The sequence below is a fragment of the Saccostrea cucullata genome, unplaced genomic scaffold (genome assembly GCF_032062105.1).
Source record: "Saccostrea cucullata isolate Sc308-1 unplaced genomic scaffold, CSIRO_AGI_Scuc_v1 ctg686, whole genome shotgun sequence".
In the NCBI taxonomy this organism is placed as follows: domain Eukaryota; kingdom Metazoa; phylum Mollusca; class Bivalvia; order Ostreida; family Ostreidae; genus Saccostrea; species Saccostrea cuccullata.
In genome coordinates, this window is record NW_026927755.1 from 24,496 (window position 1) to 48,601 (window position 24,106).

General features: G+C 33.4%; 2 protein-coding genes across 2 annotated transcripts; one reads left to right on the forward strand and one right to left on the reverse strand.

Annotated features, from left to right (window-relative positions):
- Positions 1-2,069: 2,069 nt before the first annotated feature.
- LOC134275455 (AP-1 complex subunit beta-1-like) lies at positions 2,070-16,427 on the reverse strand. Its single transcript, XM_062757734.1, has 20 exons — positions 16,378-16,427; positions 13,654-13,715; positions 13,383-13,488; positions 12,935-13,070; positions 12,472-12,717; positions 10,151-10,275; positions 9,955-10,023; positions 8,688-9,050; positions 6,851-7,016; positions 6,573-6,661; positions 6,343-6,445; positions 6,028-6,126; positions 5,601-5,860; positions 5,068-5,296; positions 4,669-4,761; positions 3,985-4,130; positions 3,745-3,874; positions 3,396-3,567; positions 2,963-3,117; positions 2,070-2,418 (listed from the first exon to the last, which is right to left on the reverse strand). The coding sequence occupies exons 2-20, from the start codon at positions 13,688-13,690 to the stop codon at positions 2,344-2,346; spliced, it is 2,799 nt and encodes a 932-aa protein (XP_062613718.1). The 5' UTR covers positions 13,691-13,715; positions 16,378-16,427; the 3' UTR covers positions 2,070-2,343.
- Positions 16,425-23,132, forward strand: LOC134275456 (peroxisome assembly protein 12-like). The gene is made up of 8 exons (XM_062757735.1): positions 16,425-16,603; positions 18,088-18,196; positions 18,627-18,733; positions 19,377-19,460; positions 20,385-20,608; positions 20,979-21,150; positions 21,377-21,465; positions 22,260-23,132. Exons 1-8 carry the CDS (start codon positions 16,481-16,483, stop codon positions 22,375-22,377), a joined length of 1,026 nt encoding a protein of 341 aa, XP_062613719.1. The 5' UTR covers positions 16,425-16,480; the 3' UTR covers positions 22,378-23,132.
- Positions 23,133-24,106: the final 974 nt, after the last annotated feature.

Below are 24,106 nucleotides of genomic sequence, written 5' to 3' on the forward strand. Positions count from 1 at the left end.
ATTTCAGGATTTTACATATTTTCTCTTTTTATACATAAAAACATCCATTTTTGTTGCTAGGCAACGGATAGGAAGTTGAAAAAATTATACGCTTCTGAATTCAAATTCTAAAAGAACAAATCCTCTGCTTTTACTTTATATACACAGGATGTCTGTATCAGGTCCATCATTTGAGTAATTCGACACCGAAAATTTCCAAAATCAAGGAAATTGCTGAGTCAGCAAAACAGGAAAAACATGTATATATACCCATATCTATCATACAAATATCTTAAATCTTATTTCTATGTTTTTTTATTGTGAGAGCACTTAAGATGTTTATCTCGAGAATAAAAGCAATAAAAAAGAAATTTCTCTATTAATTACATTTAATTAGTGCCTCAAAGATAAGGAATTTTTTCGTCCATACAAGCTGAAAATTGGCTAGTTGCTAAGGAAATTTCTTTACCCTCGTTTCCATAGTAACCACGAACCAAAACATTTTTTATTTTACATACATGGTTCATAGTGCAAGAGAAAACTATGTGTGGAAAATCATCAAATTCTGAGAACCCTCATATATCACCCTTTGCATGATTTTTACACGGAGCTGTACTTAATGAATAACTGTGACAATTTAAATGTGTAATTATGTACATGTAGGGAGAGGGCGTAAGTTTTCAGAAATTGTGCTCAATCCCTTTGTACCGGTAATTAATATAAATTACAATATGTTAAAATCAAATCAACTTTTTGTTGAAATTCATGACCCCTTGGTACATTCCCAAACGTGGGGATTACAATTGTATGTGGTCATATAGCTGCAATATTGTAGCCCTCTCCGATTTTTTTATGATATTTTCTCCCAAAAAAATAAATCGGAGAGGGCTACATTATTGCAGCTAGTGGTCATATTGTAGAAGTTGAAAACATTGTGATGTTTTAATTTCACTAATTTTGAAAATGAAGAATTTTCCATGAAAAATTAAGCAATTGTGAATATTGATGATATGTTAATGTAGTATTCAATTATGCTCTGCCTAGTGCATATTTAATAGTAATGCAATGTGAAAATTTCTTTTAGTGTATGAAGTTTGATGAGAGTATCTTGAACAGTTTATTTAAATTGAAATCTAAAAAAATTGGATATAGACCCAGGCACTTGTTTCATACAGTAATGCTAGTTTTCTACTTTATAGTGTTATAATATCAAGTAGAAAACTAGTGTACTGTATGAAACAAGTGCCTGTGGATTTAGATGATAAATTATCACCAAATTATGTATAAGTGCATGCTGACTTTAAAATAATTTAAAACGTTTTAAATGGTTTCTTTAAAACTAAGTAAAATACAAATTAAAGAAAAGGGAGGTCCAGGTGAAAGGAAAATGCATAGTCGAAAGTTTTTGATGCAGTTGAATAGCCCTCATTTAATCATTTCAGCATAGTATGTTTGATAAAAATATTTTGAATGGTTTATTTAAACTTATTTAAACTTAAGCTAAATACTAATTTAAGAAAAGAGAGATCAAGGTCAAAGGAAAGGCTCAGGTCAAAAATTGTTGATGGATTTGAAAAACTTGCATTTATCAGCATATGAAGTTTAATAAAAATATCATGAATGGTTTGTTTAAATTTTGAATTTGCAGCATTTCTGACATCACATCTAACATATGATGGCTTGGTTTATAAAAATATTTAGTTCCTTGAAGTCTGCAGATGTCACCCGTTTTAGAACATAATTATATATTTCTCTGTCGGTTTGATTTTGGGGGAAAATATTGGTCATTACCGTAATATATAGTCCTTTACAAATAAGAACAATACAAGTTTGAGAATCTTCTAGTTATGACTTTCAAAAAGTACATTTTTTTTTTCAAGTATAAAAGTTTTTAAAAAAACAACAAACTAAAATACTGAGGGTTTAAATCATGTGATTATTGACAGAATTAGTGTCAGTGAAGTGGGTGCTTCACTGGAAATACGTTATACTACCAAATCTGTTAGTGGATGGTGAGAGGGTGAGGGTGGGTGTGTACATGCTATTAAAATATTGTGATTAATGTAATGATAACAACACACAATACAATGCATAGTATTCAAATATTTTATACATGTATATATAATTCCATTTTACAATAAAAATTCTTAGTAGTCAGTTATAATTTACAATGAAAAAAGTATGTGTAAGCATGTGTTCCTTTCCAAAAGGGAATGTACTCATGTTCAGTAAAATGACACAGTCTCTGAAATATTATAGATACTGTTTTAATATCACAACACCAAGCACACAAGTACTAAGAAGAGGTTTATAAAATTCACAAGGACATGCCACCAGATTTAATGTACTCCAGTATATTAGTCTTTAGTTGTGAAGTATGGTATCAAAAGCTTGCTGTATTCCTGAGTATACATCCATTGCTCTTGCCTTTAGAGATAACTGAAAAAACAAAGAAATATACATGTACAAATGAGGCTGCATTTTTTGTTAAGTTTAGTCTCCCAAAGGGATAAAGTTCACCATCATATATAATACAGATTTGTTGATATATATATATACATGAAATTGTCATTACATGTATATCCTAAATTCCTTATAATTTGATACAAAAAGTTTAATCAAATTGTCCAATTGACAGGTGAGCATCAAATGACACAGAAGCATCAATTTTGATCAGTTTATTTAAACCCGTTTAAAACGTGCTTGGATCCTTTCACTTTTTTTCAAAGGGGGGGGGGGTGTTAATTTACAGAAATGTACCACTTGAGTATGTTTCTTATCAATTTTGATGTTACATTTTTTTTGGCAGTCATACATATTTACATTTATTTTTTGAGGTGTAAAACTAATTACCAAGGCTAGTAATAGAGGAACAATTGCTCTTTCTGCATTAAGTTCTCTATTCTGAATCGCAACTAAAGTTATGTAACCACTGAAAGAATTTCAACAAATCTGTAAAACTTAACATTTTTAAACAGCTCACCATAAAGTTTGGGTTGTTAGGCTGTATCTTTAATTCTGCCAGTACCCAGATTCCATTGGTCAGTTTGAGAGATTGGTATAGCATGTCTTGTCCTTCTACATTTCGTTTGGCTATCGTAAATACATTGTTGTTCTTTAACTTCTGTGATATGGTATCTGAGAAAGAACAAAAATATGTTTCATACTCTACAACCAGCAAAATACAGGTCATTGTGTATAAATGCATGGAATAAAAGGCAAAAAGTGACAAATTCTACAATCTCTTCTCATCATGATCAGTTAAGAAAGTTTGTTACACAAAGGATCATGTTATTTCACTCATGTACACTGAGAGTGATCTAAAGGATTGAAGAAAACTGTAATATAATGAATTAAACCTGAATATCTTCAAATTAATCAACCCTTTTTCTTACTTCAACAAAATGCAATAGTACCTGCATTATGCTGAACATTAGAAATCTCATGTTGGACTTCATTTTGGGCTGGAATGTCTTTCCATGTTGCTAAAAACACACGTTTTTCCATTTCTCCGTCCTCCACAAATAATACATGCATAGGAACTAAACAACTGAAGTAAAAGACATCTATGTTGTTCTTAATTGCCACCTAAAAAAGAAAATGAAAAATATCCAAAATGATGTTCATCTTGCGTTCATCTTGCATGCTATCATATCTTGTAAAATGGACTACATACAACAAAAATCTATTCTGGTCAGGAAAATCTTTCACAAATTCAAGAACGAATCTTGAATTTGTAAAACAAAACATTTCAGTCTATGCTACCTGTAGATTTGTGAGTGGATCCATTCGTTGGACTGGACCCATGGTACTCAACTGTAAGGAGTAACTGGTGCTCTGATTAGGTAGTAGAGCTGAAGGAATGTTTAATGGGGCTGCAGGCATCAGACCAAAACTGTACAAATGGATCAAAAAATTAATTTCATCAACAGGAATCTATACATATGTACAATCTCTCCACACATAAATCAATTAACATTGCTCTCTCTTTCCCTCTTATATTACCTATTTTTGTTAAACTGTATTGCTAATCCTGTAATTGGCTGCATTGCTTTGTTGGCAAATGTCAGTTCCATGTATATACTTCCCTGTTTTCTCTGAAATGTTCCAGTCACTTCCAGACCTTTACCCTTGGATGCAGGTAACCAAACCTACAGAAGTAAACAATCATCATGTGTTACATACTAGCAAACATAAATACAAACAAGTAATGAAGTTACGCATCAATCCAAGATGTGCAAATTTTTAATGGTTACTACATTTACATGTAACTCATTAAAGATAATTTTTACTGGTGTAAGCCCAACAGTTAAGTATCAGTTCAAACTTAGGGCCAATACCAGGGAGAGATCAAACCTTTACATTTATATCATATACATGTATCTAAAAGCAAAGGATATAAAGGAAAAGTATCAAGTTATTTTTACATAACAAAAGGTTTTATGAGGTAGGTAAAAAAGTTTATTCAATAAAGTGAGATTAATCATTTGTCTGACTTGGGTCATTAAAAAGATTAGAACAGGTATTTGAAACAAATCACTTTGGAATTTCAACCAAATTCAAGAGACAGGCCCTTGACAATGGACTGAGATGGACACATCTTGATCCAGGATGATGTCTAACTTAGTCCAATACACAGGTATCACGGTTGATAAACTACTAGGTATGTGATATCAACAAATATCTAACCTCTTGTGGAGGGACATATGACTGTGGAGCTGGCATACCAAATATATCACCCAGTCCTCCTAGGGAATCCCCACCAGGGGCAGGCCCTCCAAGCTAAAATCAATAATAATGTCAAAATCATTCAATGGACTAGCTCTGTCAAATTCAAGCATAGCACACAAGTATAATTAAATCAGATGATTTTTTTAAATTCCTTCTTCTACAATGTTGTAGCAAGTAGTCAAAAAATCACAGCATTAACAACTTTCCAGAAATTTTAATTTAAATACTTTCTTGTGTCTTTTCAATTTAAGAAGTTCAATTTTAACAACAGTTAACTTTTTTCATTTGATTATTCATAATAATTAACTCCTCTATACAATATTGTTTTACTGTTCTGCAACAACTCTGTATACTGACCAAGGAATCCAGCCCCTCCCCCAGGAGGTCCATACTTCCCCCACCCTGTACTGGAGTCTGTGAGGTGGGCTGGGGAGGGTACATCTGTTGCTGCTGCATGGAGGGTCCCCCCAGATCCATGTCCAGCAGGTCCCCGATGAGAGAGTCCACCCCTGGGATGACAGTGGCCTGAGGAGGAGCTGCTGGGGTCTCTGCGGGGGGTGAAGGTTGATCCTCCCCCACATTCCCTCTACAAGACCAGCATAAAAACACAGTTATATTTGTCAATATGGTTCATAAATAAACATGCACAGCAGATTTCTTCATGGAATCCCATAAATGTAAATAATCATTCAGATAAAAAAAATAACAGCTGGATTTAAAAAAAATTAAATCATTAATCTAATACAAGCAGTAATAAAATGAAACAAATAAAAATGACCGATCAGCAAGGGTCCACTGAAATTTAAACATCTACAGGGGTACTAGTAATTGGGATTTGATTCTAAGAATAATAAACTAGACAAATAATTTATACATGTATAAATACTTACGACTGGGATCTTGGTGGCAGAATTTTCCTAAAAGATGATTTACTGCCCTCTACAAAGGCATTAGGAGGCTTATGATACACAGAGGCCAGACTGGAAATGTTACAGATTAACTCGTCCAGTAGTGTGGGTTCAATGAGATCAGTCTCCTCCGAGATGAGTGGTTTCTCTGCCAGCACCACCTCCTTGGCGGCGGCTGGGTCAGTAGACAGAAGTCTCCAGTAAATGTAGCCTCGGTCACGAAGGTCAGGGTTATCACTGTCCTGTAGTAAATAAAACAAATTTTGTAACCAATAATTTAGCATTGCTTAACACATTCTTAACATTTAACAAGAATCAAAAATTAATCATCACTTTCTAAATGTTCTCTGAGAGTAAATATCATAATTAAGGAAATAAAAGATATGTTTGTTCTGTCTAAAGATATTACCTGGGTGGCCAGACTCAGCACTTGCTGTACAAGGTCTTGTGTATCTGTTGGTCTTTTTAAGAATAATTTCACAATGGCTGTCAACAACTGCAGTTGCACCTGTAAAAAGTAAAGTTAGTAAAATAGATAATTTCTATTCCAAAGCATTGATTTGACAAAAATTGACAAATAGTAAAAAATATTTTGATTTCTGTATATATTAAATCATTTTAAAGGACTCTGTGTTACAATAATAAGCAAGATCCTCTCAGTGCAAATAAATAGATGATGAATGCATCAGTTCCATTTCATATGAGAGTTAAATGTGAATTTTACCTGAGTATTTTCATCCTGGAATCCTTCAAGGAAACTTTCTAGGAGTTCATCTGCGTTGTCAATTCTCTCAGCATATTCACCGATGATCCAGATCATAGAAGCTCTGAATAAATACAGCGAAAAAGAAAATCATTATTTTCATTCCTTCCAGCTGCATTCTAGCAACTGTAAACTAAAAAGACCAAATTTCCCCATTATATTCTCAGAGTGAATTACAAATATTAGATTACCTTGCTTCTGGTTCATCCAGTGTGTCCAGATTTTCACACAGTGTGGCAATGATACTTTCATACTTGTTAGGATACTTTCTGAAGATGTCCTACAAAATATAATGAATTCATGACTTAAAATTTCAGAGTTTTTCTTTTAAATTTATAATAAATCAACATTTGATCAGAAGCTTCAGAAAACTTTGCCTATAAGAAAACAAATCTAATTTTGGATTTAAGACAAATAAATGTATGTAAATATCTGCTTTCTCCAATAAAATTACATTTCTTTTCTTTACCTTGATGACAACAATGGCTTCCTGTACAACATAGTTGACCTTGGTCTGTATAAGGTCCAATAGAGTACTGACACATCTCTCAGCAGCAGGCTCCACCTTAATGGCACAGCGTCCAATGGCTCGCACCGACTTCCTCACAAAGTCTACATCTACTTCTGTGGCATACCTGTATTGAAATAAAGTAAATGTTTATTTGTCTTTATTAAGAAATTAATCAAAATTAATTCACATAATTTTAAGGCCTAATGAAACATAGGTAATCAGAGATTACAGAGCTCACCTCAACGAATGTTGTCTTTAAGTAAGGCAAAGTCACACAATTAACCGACAAAAAGTATACATTCCAAAAATGAAAATATTTATGCAATTTTGATCTGATACTTTGAAATAGACATATATAAAAAATTCAAACTAGTTCTTCCTCATGAAAATGTAATTAAAATCCAGCATCTAAAGCAAACTTGAGAGTTTTCATCCCTTGATGCATCATTTGTGCAAGTTTGGTTTATACAATGTTATACATGGATAAGCCTTATAGTTTTTTGGTAACAGACCTGCACCCATAACTTTTACCTGGTATATTACCTGCAAAATGTATGTCGAATTCAGCATCTGAAGCAAGTCCATTAGTGTGCATCCTAAGATGTATCGTCCATGCAAGTTTGCTCATTATAGGGCTCATAGTTAATTGGAAATGAAACCTGCATCAAAAACTAACCTTTTCACTCATCCACAAAATGTAGCTCAGATTCAGCATCTGAAGCAAGCCTGGTAGTATGCATCCTTAGATGTATCATCCATGCAAGTTTGGTCACTAATGAACTCATAGTTACTTGGAAATGAATCATGCACCAAAAACCTGTTCACTCAACCGGAAAATGTAGCAGGTCAGATTCAGCATCCGAAGCAAGCCTGGTAGTATGCATCCTTAGATTTAACATCCATGCAAGTTTGGTCATTATAGTGCTCATAGTTACTTGGAAATGAGACCTGCACCAAAAACTTTAACCTGTTCACTTAACCGGAAAATGTAGGTCAGATTCAGCATCCGAAGCAAGCCTAGTAGTATGCATCATTAGATGTATCATCCATGCAAGTTTGGTCAACATAGGGCTTATAGTTCCTTGGAAATGAGATCTACACCAAAAACTGCACCAAAAATGTTAACCTGCTCCAAAAACATTAACCTGGTCATTCCTTTGCTGAAATTGCAGCATCTGAAACCTTGACTGGTACAATGAAACACACTAGAAGCATCTTCCATGCAAGTCTAAACAATATAGGACATAGAAGTACTAAAAAAGAAAACTGCTCCAAAAAACTTAACCTTAACCTGGGATGCCGATGCCGACACCGACACCGACGCCGAGGGTATTACATAAGCTTCCCCAACTTCGTTGAGGTGAGCTAATAAAATGCTGAATGACTACATTTGTTTTCTATGCTAGGGTCAGTAGGTATTCACTTTTAAGACATTTGTTTTAAAATTAGTTTGAAGCTTTCATTTTTCTAGCCATAATTATTTTCTTTTCTTATCTACCAGAGAGCTCTAAAATTTAACCCTTGAATGAAATTGAACAGACCTGTCATATCCGAATTTTGCTCACAGAAAAAAATATATTAGGCTAATCAACACATGAAATTAATAGGGTCAGCCAGGTAACCATAAACAAACATATTTTATCTTTGGCCACAAATTGCACTTTTTTAAAGTCATCAACTTAGTATTATTGAATCTGGAATCTGATTAATCCACAACTTATATTTAAATTAATCTTGTAATCAGAGACAAAACACACTTTTAATTCTGAGCTACATGTATCACATAACTACTCACTCTTTGAGTTCAGCCAGGACCTGGGCGATATTGGCCTGAGAGGTCAGTCTAATCATAATGTCCAGTTTCTCCAGCTTGACATAAATAGGATCATTATACTTCACAAAAAACACCTTCATCTCGTTCTTCAGGATCTCTGGACGCTTCTGGACCACTAGGTTGATGTTTCTGAGAGCCACATACTGGATTTCAGGTTCAGCAGACAACAGAGTGACCAGAGGTGGTGCCAGTTTCTTGACCAGGGTGGAGATGTAGTCCGAGTTGACCTCCAACATCTCCATGAACTTCATGATGACCTTGACCGCTGAGAGGACTACAGCTGCATTGGCATGGGCCAGCCTGGGGGTCACTCGCTCACAGATGCTGAAATTAGTGTATCTTAATTAAGTACCTAGTACTGTACAGGGGATTAATTTCACGGGTTGTAATTTTCACGTTTTTCTCTCATCTGACACGATCGCGGTTTCTTGAATTCGCGGAATCGGTTTATAATAAACCTTAGCTACATCTAAACGACCGTATTGTCTTTATTTCACGAACAACTGGTTAATATAAAATTGTTAGACATAAAAAATACATGCAATTGACAATTAATTAAAACAAGTACAGTTTTCACGTCCTTGAATGCAAATGCCTTTCCTATATTATGCTATTACGATGAGTTCATGTACACTCTAAGACAATACAACGCGGCGAAAACCACTAGACAGTAATAAATGTATTAATGTAGTCCAACGATCGAAATAATATCCTTCCACATCTTCAGTAAGTTATAGTCAATTGAATGATTTTAAAATACAAATTGTCGATAAAAATTAATATGCATTATAATACAGGTAACAAATACATGGTAACATTATTTTAATCAAAACCCATGGTTTAGCGTTTAACAAATACAGGTTATTATCTGCTAAATAATTGAATGACAAATGAAATGGTCACGTACATGTATAACCTACCGTAATCTATATATTCTCAAATTTCCAAATGTAGATTTTTCTGATTTATCAACACCGTCTATTAATTTTTATATATAGCATAATATCTATCATTTTTCATGGATTTATTTCCACCTCTTTCCTAATTGTCAGCCACGTTTAATCCATGCAACTCTGCATCTTTAATTATATTATGCTATAATTTTTTAATTTGCCCTAAAAATCTGCATATCATTTCTTACTTTAACATTCTCCATTAAATATGGTTGTTAAAAGTCTTGAATTATGAATTGAAAACCTGAACACATATTATTAATCTTATAAGTTACCTTTGAGCCTCCTTGTCATCTTTTGGTGTAAAGTTAGATATGGCATCCAGGATAAAAACTTGTCCCCACCTGAGGAGAAGAGATGTGACAGAAAATGTTAAGATTACATTTGGCAATTGCCAGACTTTAGCACTTTTGAATTAAAATACATGTGTTATGAGCTTTCAAATAATTTTTATCACTGAATATGACTTACTCTGTGCATTCATTCAGAGCTGTCAACAGTTTGTTGATAGTACTGGAATTCATTTCAAGTACTTGCTGGGCTGTTGGTGAGGATTCAAGAATCTCTGAAATGGCTGCTACTGCATTAGCTACCACCTACAATAAAAAGCCAACCTGCAGTTACATTTATAGACAATTTTCTATGCACATGTATTTGTCATTTTTATTTCATAACTCTCTTTAAAATTCTTGAATGGTTACTAGTATTAAAAGGTATAAGATATAAATATACAGAATCATTGAATGAACTTAAACCTTGAAACAAAAGATTTGCAAATCTATTATGAATGTTGACATGATTAAGAGGAAACACATTTGGAATGAAAGAAAAAGTGAGCTAGCTCACATACCCCACGCTCCCCCAAAACTTGATGGTGAAACACATAATGAAAGGCACAGTGCTTTTTGAATACACAGTAGAGATCAAAAAGGGCAATAATTGCAAAAAAATCTTCACATTAAAATGTCTTACATATGAGGACATTTAAATGTGGAATGAAGTTTCTAGATAAACAATGGAATCAAAATTTCTTGGCATTATACAAATCCAAACATTAATTTGAAGTGGTTGGGGGGGGGGAGAAATTTTCTTGAATAATAGGCAAAACTCTTTGGGATAAAAGAAACTATATACAACAGTTTAAGAGGAGTGGTTCTGACAAACTGTTCATTTCTATATTCAAAATATGGCCAAAAAGTCTAAGTTGGAAAGTGTGGAAATTCCCGGAAAAATAAAGGAATCGGAATTTCCTGGTAATATGCACATCTACACATTGTGTCCTAAATATCTGCAAAGTTTGACGAAATTCTGCGCAGTGGTTTATGAGGAGTTGCGCTGACAAACTGTTCATCTCTATATTCAAAGTATGGCCAAATGCCTAAGTTAAAAAGTGCGGAAATTCCCCGAAAAAATGACGGAATCGGAATTTCCTGGTAATATGCACATCTACACATCGTGTTCTAAATACCTGCAAAGTTTGACGAAATTCTGTGCAGTGGTTTATGAGGAGTTGCGCTGACAAACTGTTCATCTCTATATTCAAAGTATGGCCAAATGCCTAAGTTAAAAAGTGCGGAAATTCCCCGAAAAAATGAAGGAATCGGAATTTCCTGGTAATATGCACATCTACACATCGTGTTCTAAATACCTGCAAAGTTTGACGAAATTCTGTGCAGCGGTTTATTAGGAGTTGCGCTGACAAACTGTTCATCCCTATATTCAAGTTATGGCCAAATGCCTAAGTTAAAAAGTGCGAAAATTCCCGGAAAAAATAACGGAATCGGAATTTCCTGGTAATATGCACATCTACACATTGTGTCCTAAATACCTGCAAAGTTTGACGAAATTCTGTGCAGCAGTTTATTAGGAGTTGCGCTGACAAACTGTTCATCCCTATATTCAAGTTATGGCCAAATGCCTAAGTTAAAAAGTGCGAAAATTCCCGGAAAAATAAAGGAATCGGAATTTCCTGGTAATATGCACATCTACACATTGTGTCCTAAATACCTGCAAAGTTTGACGAAATTCTGTGCAGCGGTTTATGAGGAGTTGCGCTGACAAACTGTTCATCCCTATATTCAAGGTATGGCCAAATGCCTAAGTTAAAAAGTGCGGAAATTCCCGGAAAAAATAACGGAATCGAAATTTCCTGGTAATATGCACATCTACACATTGTGTCCTAAATACCTGTAAAGTTTGACGAAATTCTGTGCAGCGGTTTATGAGGAGTTGCACTGACAAACTGTTCATCCCTATATTCAAGGTATGGCCAAATGCCTAAGTTAAAAAGTGCGGAAATTCCCGGAAAAAATAACGGAAAAATAACGGAATCGGAATTTCCTGGTAATATGCACATCTACACATTGTGTCCTAAATACCTGCAAAGTTTGACGAAATTCTGTGCAGCAGTTTATGATGAGTTGTGCTGACAAACTGTTCATCTCTATATTCAAGGTATGGCCAAATGCCTAAGTTAAAAAGTGCGGAAATTCCCGGAAAAAATAATGGAATCGGAATTTCCTGGTAATATGCACATCTACACATTGTGTCCTAAATACCTGCAAAGTTTGACGAAATTCTGTGCAGCGGTTTATGAGGAGTTGCGCTGACAAAAAAAGAGGACTGACTGACGGACTGACTGACTGACTGACTGACGGATGGGTCAAAAACATTATACCTCCCGCAACTAGTTGCGTGGGGTATAATTAACCAAAGTACCAATGTCTGTAAGTTTTAATTTGTTTTCAGTAATTGTCAATGTCAAAAACAATAGGGAAAGTTGAGATGCCTACCATGGGGTTGGAATCTGACAACATGTCTCGTAGCTGATCTAAAAATCCTTGATCTTCCACCAGCTGGGCGTTGATGTCATGAAGTTTGGCTACACATACAGCGGCAGTTTTCCTGACGTAGGGATCCTCATCCTTCAGACAGTTTCTCAATGGCTGACAGAGGTAATCAATAATTTTGTCTACTCGTATACAACCCATTGTCCTGACAGCTAGAGCTCGAATCAGAGGGTTAGAATCTTCACAATCCTGTCCAAATAAAAATTTTGTAGCTTGTTAATTTGCACACTTATCCTCCTATTATTCAACTAAAGCTCCTAAAAGGCACATAACGTCATTCATGTATCTAGTAATGCCTGCTCAGAGATCTTGAAATCTTTTTAAAAAAGAGTTTAGACTATCTATATATCATTTATCAACTTCCAACATGGATAAAACCAATAAAAATATGAATAAAATGCAGTACCCTGACAAATGTATTGACAGCCATGATGGCCATGTCTGGCTGACTCTTAGCATAGTTCATTAGGTACAGATAAACCAGTTTCTTCAATTCTAGGTTATCAGTCTGGATACAGTTCAACACGTCAGGGAAGAGAGCACTGAAAACAATGCAAAACTTACTACATGTACTATAGTTGTAGCATGGATCTGATAAAAAATGTGACAAAAAAACAAAAACATAAATCTGTTCTTTTAATAGGCAATATCAGGAGCATTAAAAAAACTTTTATTTCTGTGAAAGGTCTGTATACCTAAAATAAAAACATCATTCACCATATGCAGTACTGTCAAGCTAGCATTTATAATTACATAAACACAATATAAATTACATTTCAATTTAAACTTTTCTTTATTATGCCTAAATGTGAATCTTCTTAATAAATTAACCTCTAACATAATGAATGTCTTACCTGACGTCTTTCCCAACGGTCATGCTGGCAATCACTTTCTTGACAGCCTCTTTCTTCTTCTCTTTCTTATCACTTTGTAATTCTGTCTTCAGTTCAAACACTTCACCTACAAAAACAAGTTCAAATATAGCTTCCAATACCCAATTTTTTCAGCACAGTCTACTTTCATATATATTGTAATAGATGTAAATAAAATTATTTTTTAAATTAAAAATTTCTAGTATCATACTAAACTTTTGCTCTTATATCTGTTCTTTAATCAATAAATTACCTTTTTTGGTGGTGGTAAAGTACTTCGAGTCAGTCATTTTGTCTGCTTGCAATTAATATGCACTGAAAAATATGAATTAGTACAAAATTTATATAGACATGCATTTGTTCTTTTATCTTTTTTCTGTAAAAAAAAAAAAAAAACAAGCCACACACAAAGTAAATAACATAAAAAAGTATATCTGTATAGAGGTTATAACAGCAAATCCAACAATGCATGGATATATAACTGTTACATTTTACTTTTCGCCAGCTTCCTCCAATTCCTGATCCATACAATTTGATACAAAGCTGTTATGTCATTACATTAAAACTTGACCGTTTAGCACCAACAGAGATATGGCAAATTCATGGATATACATGTAGCAATGTTATCTTGCATCCCCAACTACATATATTCAATGAATTCCTTATACAGATATAATGAATTACAGATATAGCAAAGTAATTTTAGAGGTCACAGAGACTTCATTATTACCAAGTTTTACTGTATTGCCATAGCCATCATAATTTTTTTTTTTTAATTAGAAAATAATTCTTCCCTTTCCTATCAGATGTATGGTACAGGCAACTCTCTACACCTTAAAGTATGTGAGACAGACAAAAAACTTCAAGAGATAAAGAATGAGTTTTGAATACCAGTACTTTTGAATTTGTTGGATTTTAAAATGTAATTTGACTCACTAAACATTATATTTTTCATTTGTTTCAGGATAATTTTACAAACATTTTCAGTTAAATTTACATAGATTACTACTAAAACTGAATAAAGTAAAAAGGATATTTTCATGAACATGATGTAAGAATTACATATTCCATTACATTATATTAATATGAATTTAAATAAGAAAACTATTATTTTTAAATAACATTTCAGTATATAATAGACTATCTAAAGCCTGTTAAGCTACATTCTCGCAAAAATATAGAACCACAAAAGTTGAACAAAAAGCAAACTTCTCTGATTCTAATTCTATGGACTTATCGCAGATAAATACTAAATAAATTAAAAATGTTCTTCATTAAAATCATCACTGTTGAGGCTTTGGTTTGTTATTAATGCAACCTACATACATCATGTGACATTTGACAAAGTCTAGATCGTACAAAATGTTATGTAGGGGTGGGACGATACACACATCTTGCGATACGATACATATCTCGATATATTGGCATGATACGATACGTATCTCGATATTATGAGAAATTTTAAAACTATTCAAAAGAATTAGTATTTTATTTCTTTTTTTTGTCTTGACATTAAATCAACAAATTATTCTATATCAAATCATGTTTGCTTTGAAATTAATACTTGAAGTTCATCAATTTCATTGACTAAAACTTTACAAAAACAATAATACATGTACATACTATCATTACCAAATTACTATTCAGAAGTTGTTTACAAATAGTTGTGTAGTTTATCAGAGAACACTGACTAAAACTTCATTTAAAAACATCGATCAATTTTTTATTAATTCATAGCTAAAAGTCTGTAGCCAAGTTGAGATTACAAAAAAAAGTACAATGGACTAACAATTAATAATATCAAGTGTTCTGAAAAACGATATTTTCTGTGTATAGCACGCATTACATACTGAATTTTTCTTATCTTATCTTCCTAGGCTGCTTAAAAGTGAAAACTTTTTACCCCTAACCAACGAGTTATTTGTTCTAAAGTGCGTTTTCAATATCAACATCGTCTCTTCGCTCGTACAAGCCGCCATTTTCTAAGGACAGGTACTTTCATTTTCAATTTTTGGATAGGTCGTTCGTGTATCGTTTCGTACCGATATTTGAATGCTTGTATCGTAAACCGTATCTTGGAGGGAAATATCGATATGTATCGGTGTATCGGTATATCGTCCCACCCCTAATGTTATGTGAATGATTGTTTATTGTTTAATGCCAATTCAGCAATATTTCAGCCATATGCATGCTGATAATTGAGTTTATATGACTGGTTTTGGTTTCTCTGGCAGCCTCAAGTGAGCGACAGCCATAAACTCTTTAGCTTTTCAAAATCCAGAGAAGCAATCTTTTATGTGCCAAAGGGTTTGTAATCCTTGACATAGATCACCATGTAATGTCCCATCCGATGGACTAAAATTCTAAAAATATGTATACTGTTCATGTGCGGACTGAAGATTGAGCTAGGTCTAAATACATGTACATATATTTGACACTGCACTGAAATTTTGATAAGGTATCTGCACTCGTCATAATGATCGCACCATAAATATATTGTATTTTGTTACAAAGCTCAATAAAAGCTAAAAAGTTAACAACTACAGCACATTTATATCATAATAAAACAGAAACTGAAACATAAATAAATGTTATGCTGGTTGAGAAAATTCGGAAGTGGGCGTTTTTGTAATGTTAAAAAAAATTAAAAGGTTTTGATAAATGAAGATTAGAACACATCATATCGTTCATAGCACAGAAAAATATTCTATCTATAGTAATTTACCCTGCAAGTCCTCTAGATCAAAATTAGTTTGTGTTTGACATACGTAATCACAAATTTTACACCGGCTGAAGAAAACCGGAATTGTAGACACCCTTCTTAAAAACTGCAATTTTAATAACATTCGCACTGATTTTCGCCAAAAAATTGGCCCATTATGTAAATGAATATCTTCCCAAGACAGTAAGATATTTAAAATCAAAATCTATGCAATAACTTTTCTGATGATTACAGATATATTTCAGAGATCTATACCTCTTGTTGACAGACGTTGACCTTCACCCTTCTACCGGAAGTGCAAAAATAAATATTACCTTTTGAGAGGCGAGCGCGAGCAGACATCAAAAAGATCTTTAGCATGGCTGAAAACGCTGCACACGTAACATCAGCAATCTCGGCTTCATTGCCGTCAATATTTGAGGTCCTTGCACAGGACAGTTTGATGGGGAGCGTCAGACCAGCGTTAAAACATGCAGTAAAAGTGCGTGACAAACTCGCTGGACCGAATTTCCTCAGTTTCAATTCTCATATTTTTAATATATACTGTTTTTGCAGGCACGTAGCATCGTTTTTGAAAGTGGGGGGGGCCAACCAGAGAAAATTTTTTTTACTTACGTGAAAAACTTGACAAGCAAAAAAAAAAAAAAAAAACAAACTCGAAAATCCTATTTCGTGGGGGGGGGGGGGGGGGGGGGGGGGTAGTGGCCAACTTTTTCAAAGCCAACTTACTATCACTTCCAATTCTTTTTCCCTACAATGCTTGATATTACTATACTATACTATAAAGTGCGGGAACCAACCATCCTTTCATTGAACATTTACTATTATAGTAAAGGTAATGTTGGGGGATAAAGTGGGGGGGCCAGGCCCCCCCTGGCCCCCCAGATGCTACGTCCCTGTTTTGTAGTTCAGACACCTGAATTTTTCTGGATATTTGCTCAGAGTACATATATGCAGATTTTCTTTTGTAAAAAAATGAATTCAGAAACAAAAAAGGAGAAAATGGATGGCTGGACATGCACTGTCTGTGATGCAGTGAATCGAACCTGGGACTCCTGCATCACTAGTCAGTTGCTTTACCATTTGAGCTATCAAGGCCAATATCCATGACCCAAACCATTACAATATATGATTTATGTAAACACGAGTTGATTTTATTATCTCAGAATTATGTACCATTTTGACTAGTTAGAATGATCTAACTGTGTCTCGGTACAAGCCCTCACCACAGTTAGAATACGTCCCATATACTTGCAATGTAGCAAATCGGAGCGGATCCGATCCGAAACGATTTTGAAGAATATAAAAGGATTTGCACTGGAAATAACTACCAAATTAATCAAAACAAACCTTTTTGAGATTGCTTATGCCTTTTATCCCAGAAAATAATCCATCTAAAGACGAAAATCCAATCCAATTAATTTTCTCAACGTTTTTCTCTCGCTTCAAATTTACCTGCCATATTTACATTCGGAACTCTCTAGATTGTTCGTAGTAAATGCACTGAGTTATAGTGAGTACGAGTTATCACCCATGTTTTTTTTGCTACATTACGAATACACGGAACGAATTCCATCGTTAAACCGGGTCCGTAGGACAAAATCATTTTAATGATAGAACATTCTATCTACATTTTGACGTATTCTATCTAGAGAAGTGGACATCCACTTCTCTTGGCAAGTCTTCATGTTATGATTCTGGTAAATGTGTAAATTGTAGAACCAGTGATGCCCTACAATTCAACTAACATCTTATCTAAAATATGTCTGATTATATGATATATATATATATATAACAGTTACATACAGTTTTTTTATTTTCTTTTTTGCAATGTATTTTGGATAATATAATCCTGGCCAGTGAATTTTATTCTATTGTTTGGAGGAGTGATCCAACTTGTTTAAATCTTTTTAATTTTTTTTTTCATTCTTAATTATTAAGTGCTTTTTTACACTAAATTTATAGGTACTTGCTGAAAATAGACCTGAGAAGTTTGGATTTCTTTTGAGATGGTATGATGAAATATATACAGGACTGGATTTCATTCTTCAGAACTACTACCTTCACAAATACAGTATGTTTTAATTAGTTCAATTGTCTTTAATCAGATGTACAGTTGAACTTCAGTGTCTCAGACTCTGATATCTTGAATACCATGGATATGTCGAAGTGATTTTGAGGTCCAAACCACATATTCTTGAAGTATTTTACCTTCAATACATGTATCTCGAATCTTCAGATATTTTAAAGTTTTTTCGCAGCCCAATAGGTTTTGAGTTAACGAAGTTTCGCTGTGTAATTGATTAGATACAAAGTAGTCTAAGACTTAGACTTGCAGTTTTAAACATGAATAAAATTCTAATTTACAAATCCTAATTTACTTGTCTTGAGTTTATTATAGATGAGGAATTAAATAGGCATCTTTTACTTTGAAAAAATAATTGTAGATCTAAAACAGCATTTTTTTAGATAATTCTTTTAAATTGCAAATCATATCAATTTAGGTGCATCTTTTGCTGAAAATTTCTATGGCTTGAGAAGATATGCAAATGGAAATGCACAGACTAAGAACTTATCAAGAAAAGCCCATTGGAAATCACTTGTATGCCTGGTATGTATATTATACACCTTTTAATAATTTTGTTCACCAAATTTTTGTGATACCTTTTTCCCTGCAAGAATTAATTTGTATTTTTAAGCAAATGAAAACTTTCACAAATTCTGGCTATAAGTAATATATATATCGATATGTGAGAAAGAAACTGTTGAGAGCAGACAGTCTTACATATATTTATAATAATGCAAAATAAAGTTTTTAGCAAATTGAAAATGATTTATGATTTATTTCAATTTATAGTTTTGAATGGCAGAGTTTATTTGCACTGAATGAGAAAGAGAATTATATTGCAAAAAACTTGTATGGAATATATTATTGGTTTTGCAGCACTAAGACAAAAGTTTATCATTTTGTGACTAGAGAAATAATAGAATGGCTTAAATTTGGTGACAATTCTACAACATTTAGACAAGAAATTGTCATCGCAGTAAAATTGATTTTGAAGTGAATTAATACCATGAATGAAAACAGTACCCTGGTATGTAAATAGATCAACAACCAATGAAGATTACCAAGCTTTATAATTATATATAGAGTATCATTCGATACTACCAAAAAAAAATTGAAATACTAGTACTGGTACAAAGATCTTTATTCATGATACAGATACTAAAAGTGACCTTTTCTTTCCAAACAGGTAATTTTACCTTACTTGAAACTGAAGTTAGATCACTGGTTTGAAGAGACAAGACATAATCTGAACACAGGCCAATTACCAAAGGTCAGAATCAAGATTAAAGTTCAGATGACAAATGTTTTTTTGAGTAATTTTTGCTTCAGAAATGATCTCAGTAAAGTGGCATATTTGAAAGAAGTGAATAAATAATTCATTATTTAAAACGTTGATATATTAAAACAGGCAAAAGAAATACTCTATATTTGTGCAAATTCAAACACTCATAATTTGGTATGAAAGAAAAGTTAGTGAAATGATACATTTGCATATCTGAAGCCTAATATAATGATATACTTATTGGCATGTTCTTAGAAACAATTTTATTTTTTCAATTCTAAACTTTGTAACATGTATTTCTGAGAAAAATATGTATAAACACATTTTTATCTGTTTTTGAAATACTTTACATACTGAATAGACAGTATTCCTGCTTAATATATGAAATATGATGCATGCTCGTACAATATTATACATATATCACATGGCTTCGAGGGCGACTATACCAGAATATTTGCCCCTCGGTAAAGAAAACCCTCAGTGTTATGTCACCCTCTGCCTTCGGCATCGGGTGACACACTCCAGGGCTTTTTTCACTGAGGGGCAAAACCTGGTATAGTACGTCATGTAATATATGTTATATGACATTTTTAGAATTAAAAGAAAATTTAAAATCATTCAAAATCGTTAAAATTTACACAAATAATCCAAAAATGCCTTCTTGACGTTAAGAAATATGCTGTGTTGTTAACTTTTGTTTAGCAACCGACGTCAAAAAATCTGGAACCCGAACTAAAATGCGTAACGTAAAAACACGTGAACGTGATCGAGAGGGTGACCTAACTGTTTCCGTCGGAGGTGACATAACTGTTTCCGGTGTGACTCAGCATTTTTCAGGGTTTATAGCGAAACTTATTACATTTGTGATATAATAAGAAAACTTATTCAAAAATGTTATATAATTTATTGTAGCGTCAAGCAATGAAGAGGCTGTACAGAGTTTTTGTAGCAGTATATCCTTACATCCACATGAGCTGGGAGGGCAGTATGCTGGCGTATCAGGTCGCCTACATGTTTGGTAAGACCTCCTGGCACTCCCCTCTCCTTCATCTCTCGGGAACCAGACTGTCTCATGACGAGGAAGAGGAGGAGGAATCAGACAGACTCTCGTTCTCGGACCAGTGGTCATCTTCCAGGTATTTTATGATTGGTCATCATGCTTTTCCTTTTTTGAATAAATATGTGGAGATATTTCCATGGAAATAAGCAATTTGCTGAAAAGCTAATACATTAATTTTTTTCTGAACATATTTTATTGAATAAATCAAAAGGATCGGAAAAACTCAATGGTTTCTTTCCTGAAATAATGTGTAAAAACCATACATGTTTATTTTTTATATGTTTAATTTTAAAAAGCAGTTACATTTTTTCATAGAATTAATCAAACTATGTAAGCTTTCATTACAATAAAAAGTTTTTTCCCTCACAAAACATTCAAAACTGAACAGAGTTATCTCCCTTAACACATTTTATCTGTTGAGAATCAGAGAAATTTTTTTCTTGTAGTTTACCAGGCAAGCTAAACCTCACCACAAGAAAAGCCTTGAGTGTCACAGCTGTCACCCTGTCCACAGGTCTGTCTGTGGGGGTGTTTTTCCTGCAGTTCCTGGAGTGGTGGTATGCTAGTGATAACAATACTCCCTCACTGATGGCACTGCCTGTCCCTGACCCCCCTAAGGTTTGTATTATGGGAAATTTTGAAGGTCACTCAAATATAAGGAAATATTTTTGCTGGCTTACTAGTTTTATTGAATCTTGTATATATGTTAAACTCATTTTCAATAATTATTTAGTTATGGTCTGTAAGTGTAAATGATCATTAAAAATGACAAAGCTTATCAAGCATAGCAATATACACAATATACACAATTCCCTTTCAAGCTTTAATTTTTTTTTATTTTCAGACTGACAGAGACTTGATAAAGACTTCACATGATGTTTGTCCGTTATGCCTTAAAGTTCGTACAAATCATACAGCTCTCTCTACCTCAGGGTACGGTGTCCTCTTATCCTCCATACTGAAAAATATCCAAATAACAAGTTAACATTTGTATTGCATTATGTAAAGAAAAATACTGTTGTATTAAATCATACAAATTTTCAAGTTGGTTTTCATTTAAAGTTTAATACATAGAGGATATTCGATGTTTTGTAGTTGAATATGGAATTTATTTCACGAGTGGGACAGGATTTTTGATATTTTCACGAGTGCGAAGCACGAGTTCAAAAAATCCTGTCTCACGAGTGAAATAAATTCCATATTCAACTACAAAACATTGAATTTTCTGTTTATTACATTTTTAAACAAAAATCTTTGATTTTTCCTTTGCCTCTGCCTTTTTGTAATACAATGATAGGCTACATGACGTCATAGTTGAGTGGTTGAGACGTCATAGCTAAGTGAGGTGAAAACACTGTAAACATGGATTTAGCAACATATTTTTGGTAATTTTTGACAGTTTTATTCGCTGTCAGAATGGTTTATTTATTTCCATCTATCATATTACGTAAAGGAAGTTTTTTTTACAACAACCTTCGTTATGGGAAGAGAAATCGAGAGTTTTCCCGCACTTCTGATATTCGTCACACTGTGACAGGATATCATTTTGATATCCTTTCACACTGTGACAGGATATCATTTTTATTCAATGAATAAATTACAGTATATCACGGGTAAAAATGTAATAAATGTCGTCATTCAACTTGGATTGGTAGTCATCATCAGTAACTGTAGGAACTATAGCAGTATGATATGTTTGTTATAACAGAGATTTTTTTTTTTCACAGGTTTGTCTTTTGTTATCCCTGTATCTATGATTACATCAAGCAGCACAGATGTTGTCCAGTCACTAGTTACCCATCCAGACAGGAGCATCTGATCAAACTCTACCCTCCAGAATCCTAATGCAGACAGGAATGCCTGATCAAACTCCATATTCTGGATATGGATAGGAGCAACTGATCAAACTGTAGACTCCAGATTCCTAATCCAGACAGGTGCAGGAATCCATAAAGGAATGCCTGATTAAACTCCACCCTCTTGATTCTTAATCTGGATGCCACTGGATTCAGATATCTGGAAACACTGGATATTTATATCAATCAAGCTGTGATAAGACTGTGATTAATTCAGTCTGAGTGAATGATTTCATCATACAATTTTCATTTTAAGACTGAGCGATGATTTTTTTTCTGTGATGACTTTTAATTTACATTTCGCTGATTTATTTAGCTGATCAAGTATGATAGAGAAAACTCTTAACAGGTACATACATCTAATAAATTTCTACATATGAAGTCATTTGGGAAGATTTTAGATAGATCATGCGTGCATATTTTAGGGTAGGATGAGGTGGATCGAATTTGAAATATATGCCTTTATTTACATCTATTGAATATTTGTGTGCAATAATTTTATATGTGAATTATACAAATGCCATATATTTTTGATCCTTTTTGACAATTTTGAGTAATTCTGATTGGATTACTGGTTATGAGCTATTTGCTAAGAGAGATCTCATGTTTGTTATATTTTCAGGTATACCGGTACTTGTTTTTATAGACTGTGAGTATTAATTAAATGAATGAATAAATTAAATGAATGCATGGAGGATTAGTTATCTTACAAATCTTTTTTTACTAATTAGTCTTTGTTGAATTTTGAACACATGTTAATAAATGTTTTATGTTACTTTTTTTGGTCTGTTCAGTAACTTCAGTTCATCATGTAGACCAAACTTGCATTGCATGTTCAAACTTGCATGCATGCCTTGTGTTTTAAAATGAACAATTTCTATACAAAAAACATATTGATCAATAAGTTCAAATCACTATGCAGAAATGCATATTTATGCATCTTTATAGAATTTCATTAGAGTTATTTTAAACTTGGAAGAGTAAATTTAAGAGGCAGCAGTATGCAAAGTGAGTTGCTGTGGATTAAAGGATGATATAAGCACATTGGTGTTCTTTATGTGAAAAGTAAGCATGTATTAATCGATACAGCATATATTCTGAAACTTGGTCTGTTTTAGGTATGTTTGTAGAACTAGAATTCTAGTAGTGAAGATATGGTACCCCCACTAAGAAGTCACAAGTGTGAAATAATCTGCCACAGACCCTAACAAGGCACTTCAAGTCAAGATAATCATAGTATTAAAGTCAGATCATAAATCTTGAGAACCTAGGTGATCTTCAGCTAAAATATCAATTGCTCCATGTAAAAGTTTACAAGTTATTGATTTTAATAGATGAATTATTTGGCAAAAAAAAATTCTATGTATTTAAGTTTACCTTGACTGTTTATTCTGAAAAAATACATTTATGCAATCATTACAAGAACTAAAACGAAAGACTTTCAGTAAATGACAAATTTTGAAGAGATAAAAATCAAAATAAAATTAGTGTTTTTGAGGATTTGGTATTGATATGTAGCATGATAGAGAAAACTGTAGGCTAGTAATTGTTACAGGGAACACTAAGTTGTTAGGAGATTTTGAAGTGGCCGTCCATTCCCTGATGAAGGGTCAAGTAGAATATTGGAATGTGATGATAGCCTGGGTATATTGATAAACTATTGATCTTCAGTTTGAATGGGTTATTTAGTGGAGGGGGAGACTTTAACAAAGCTTTAG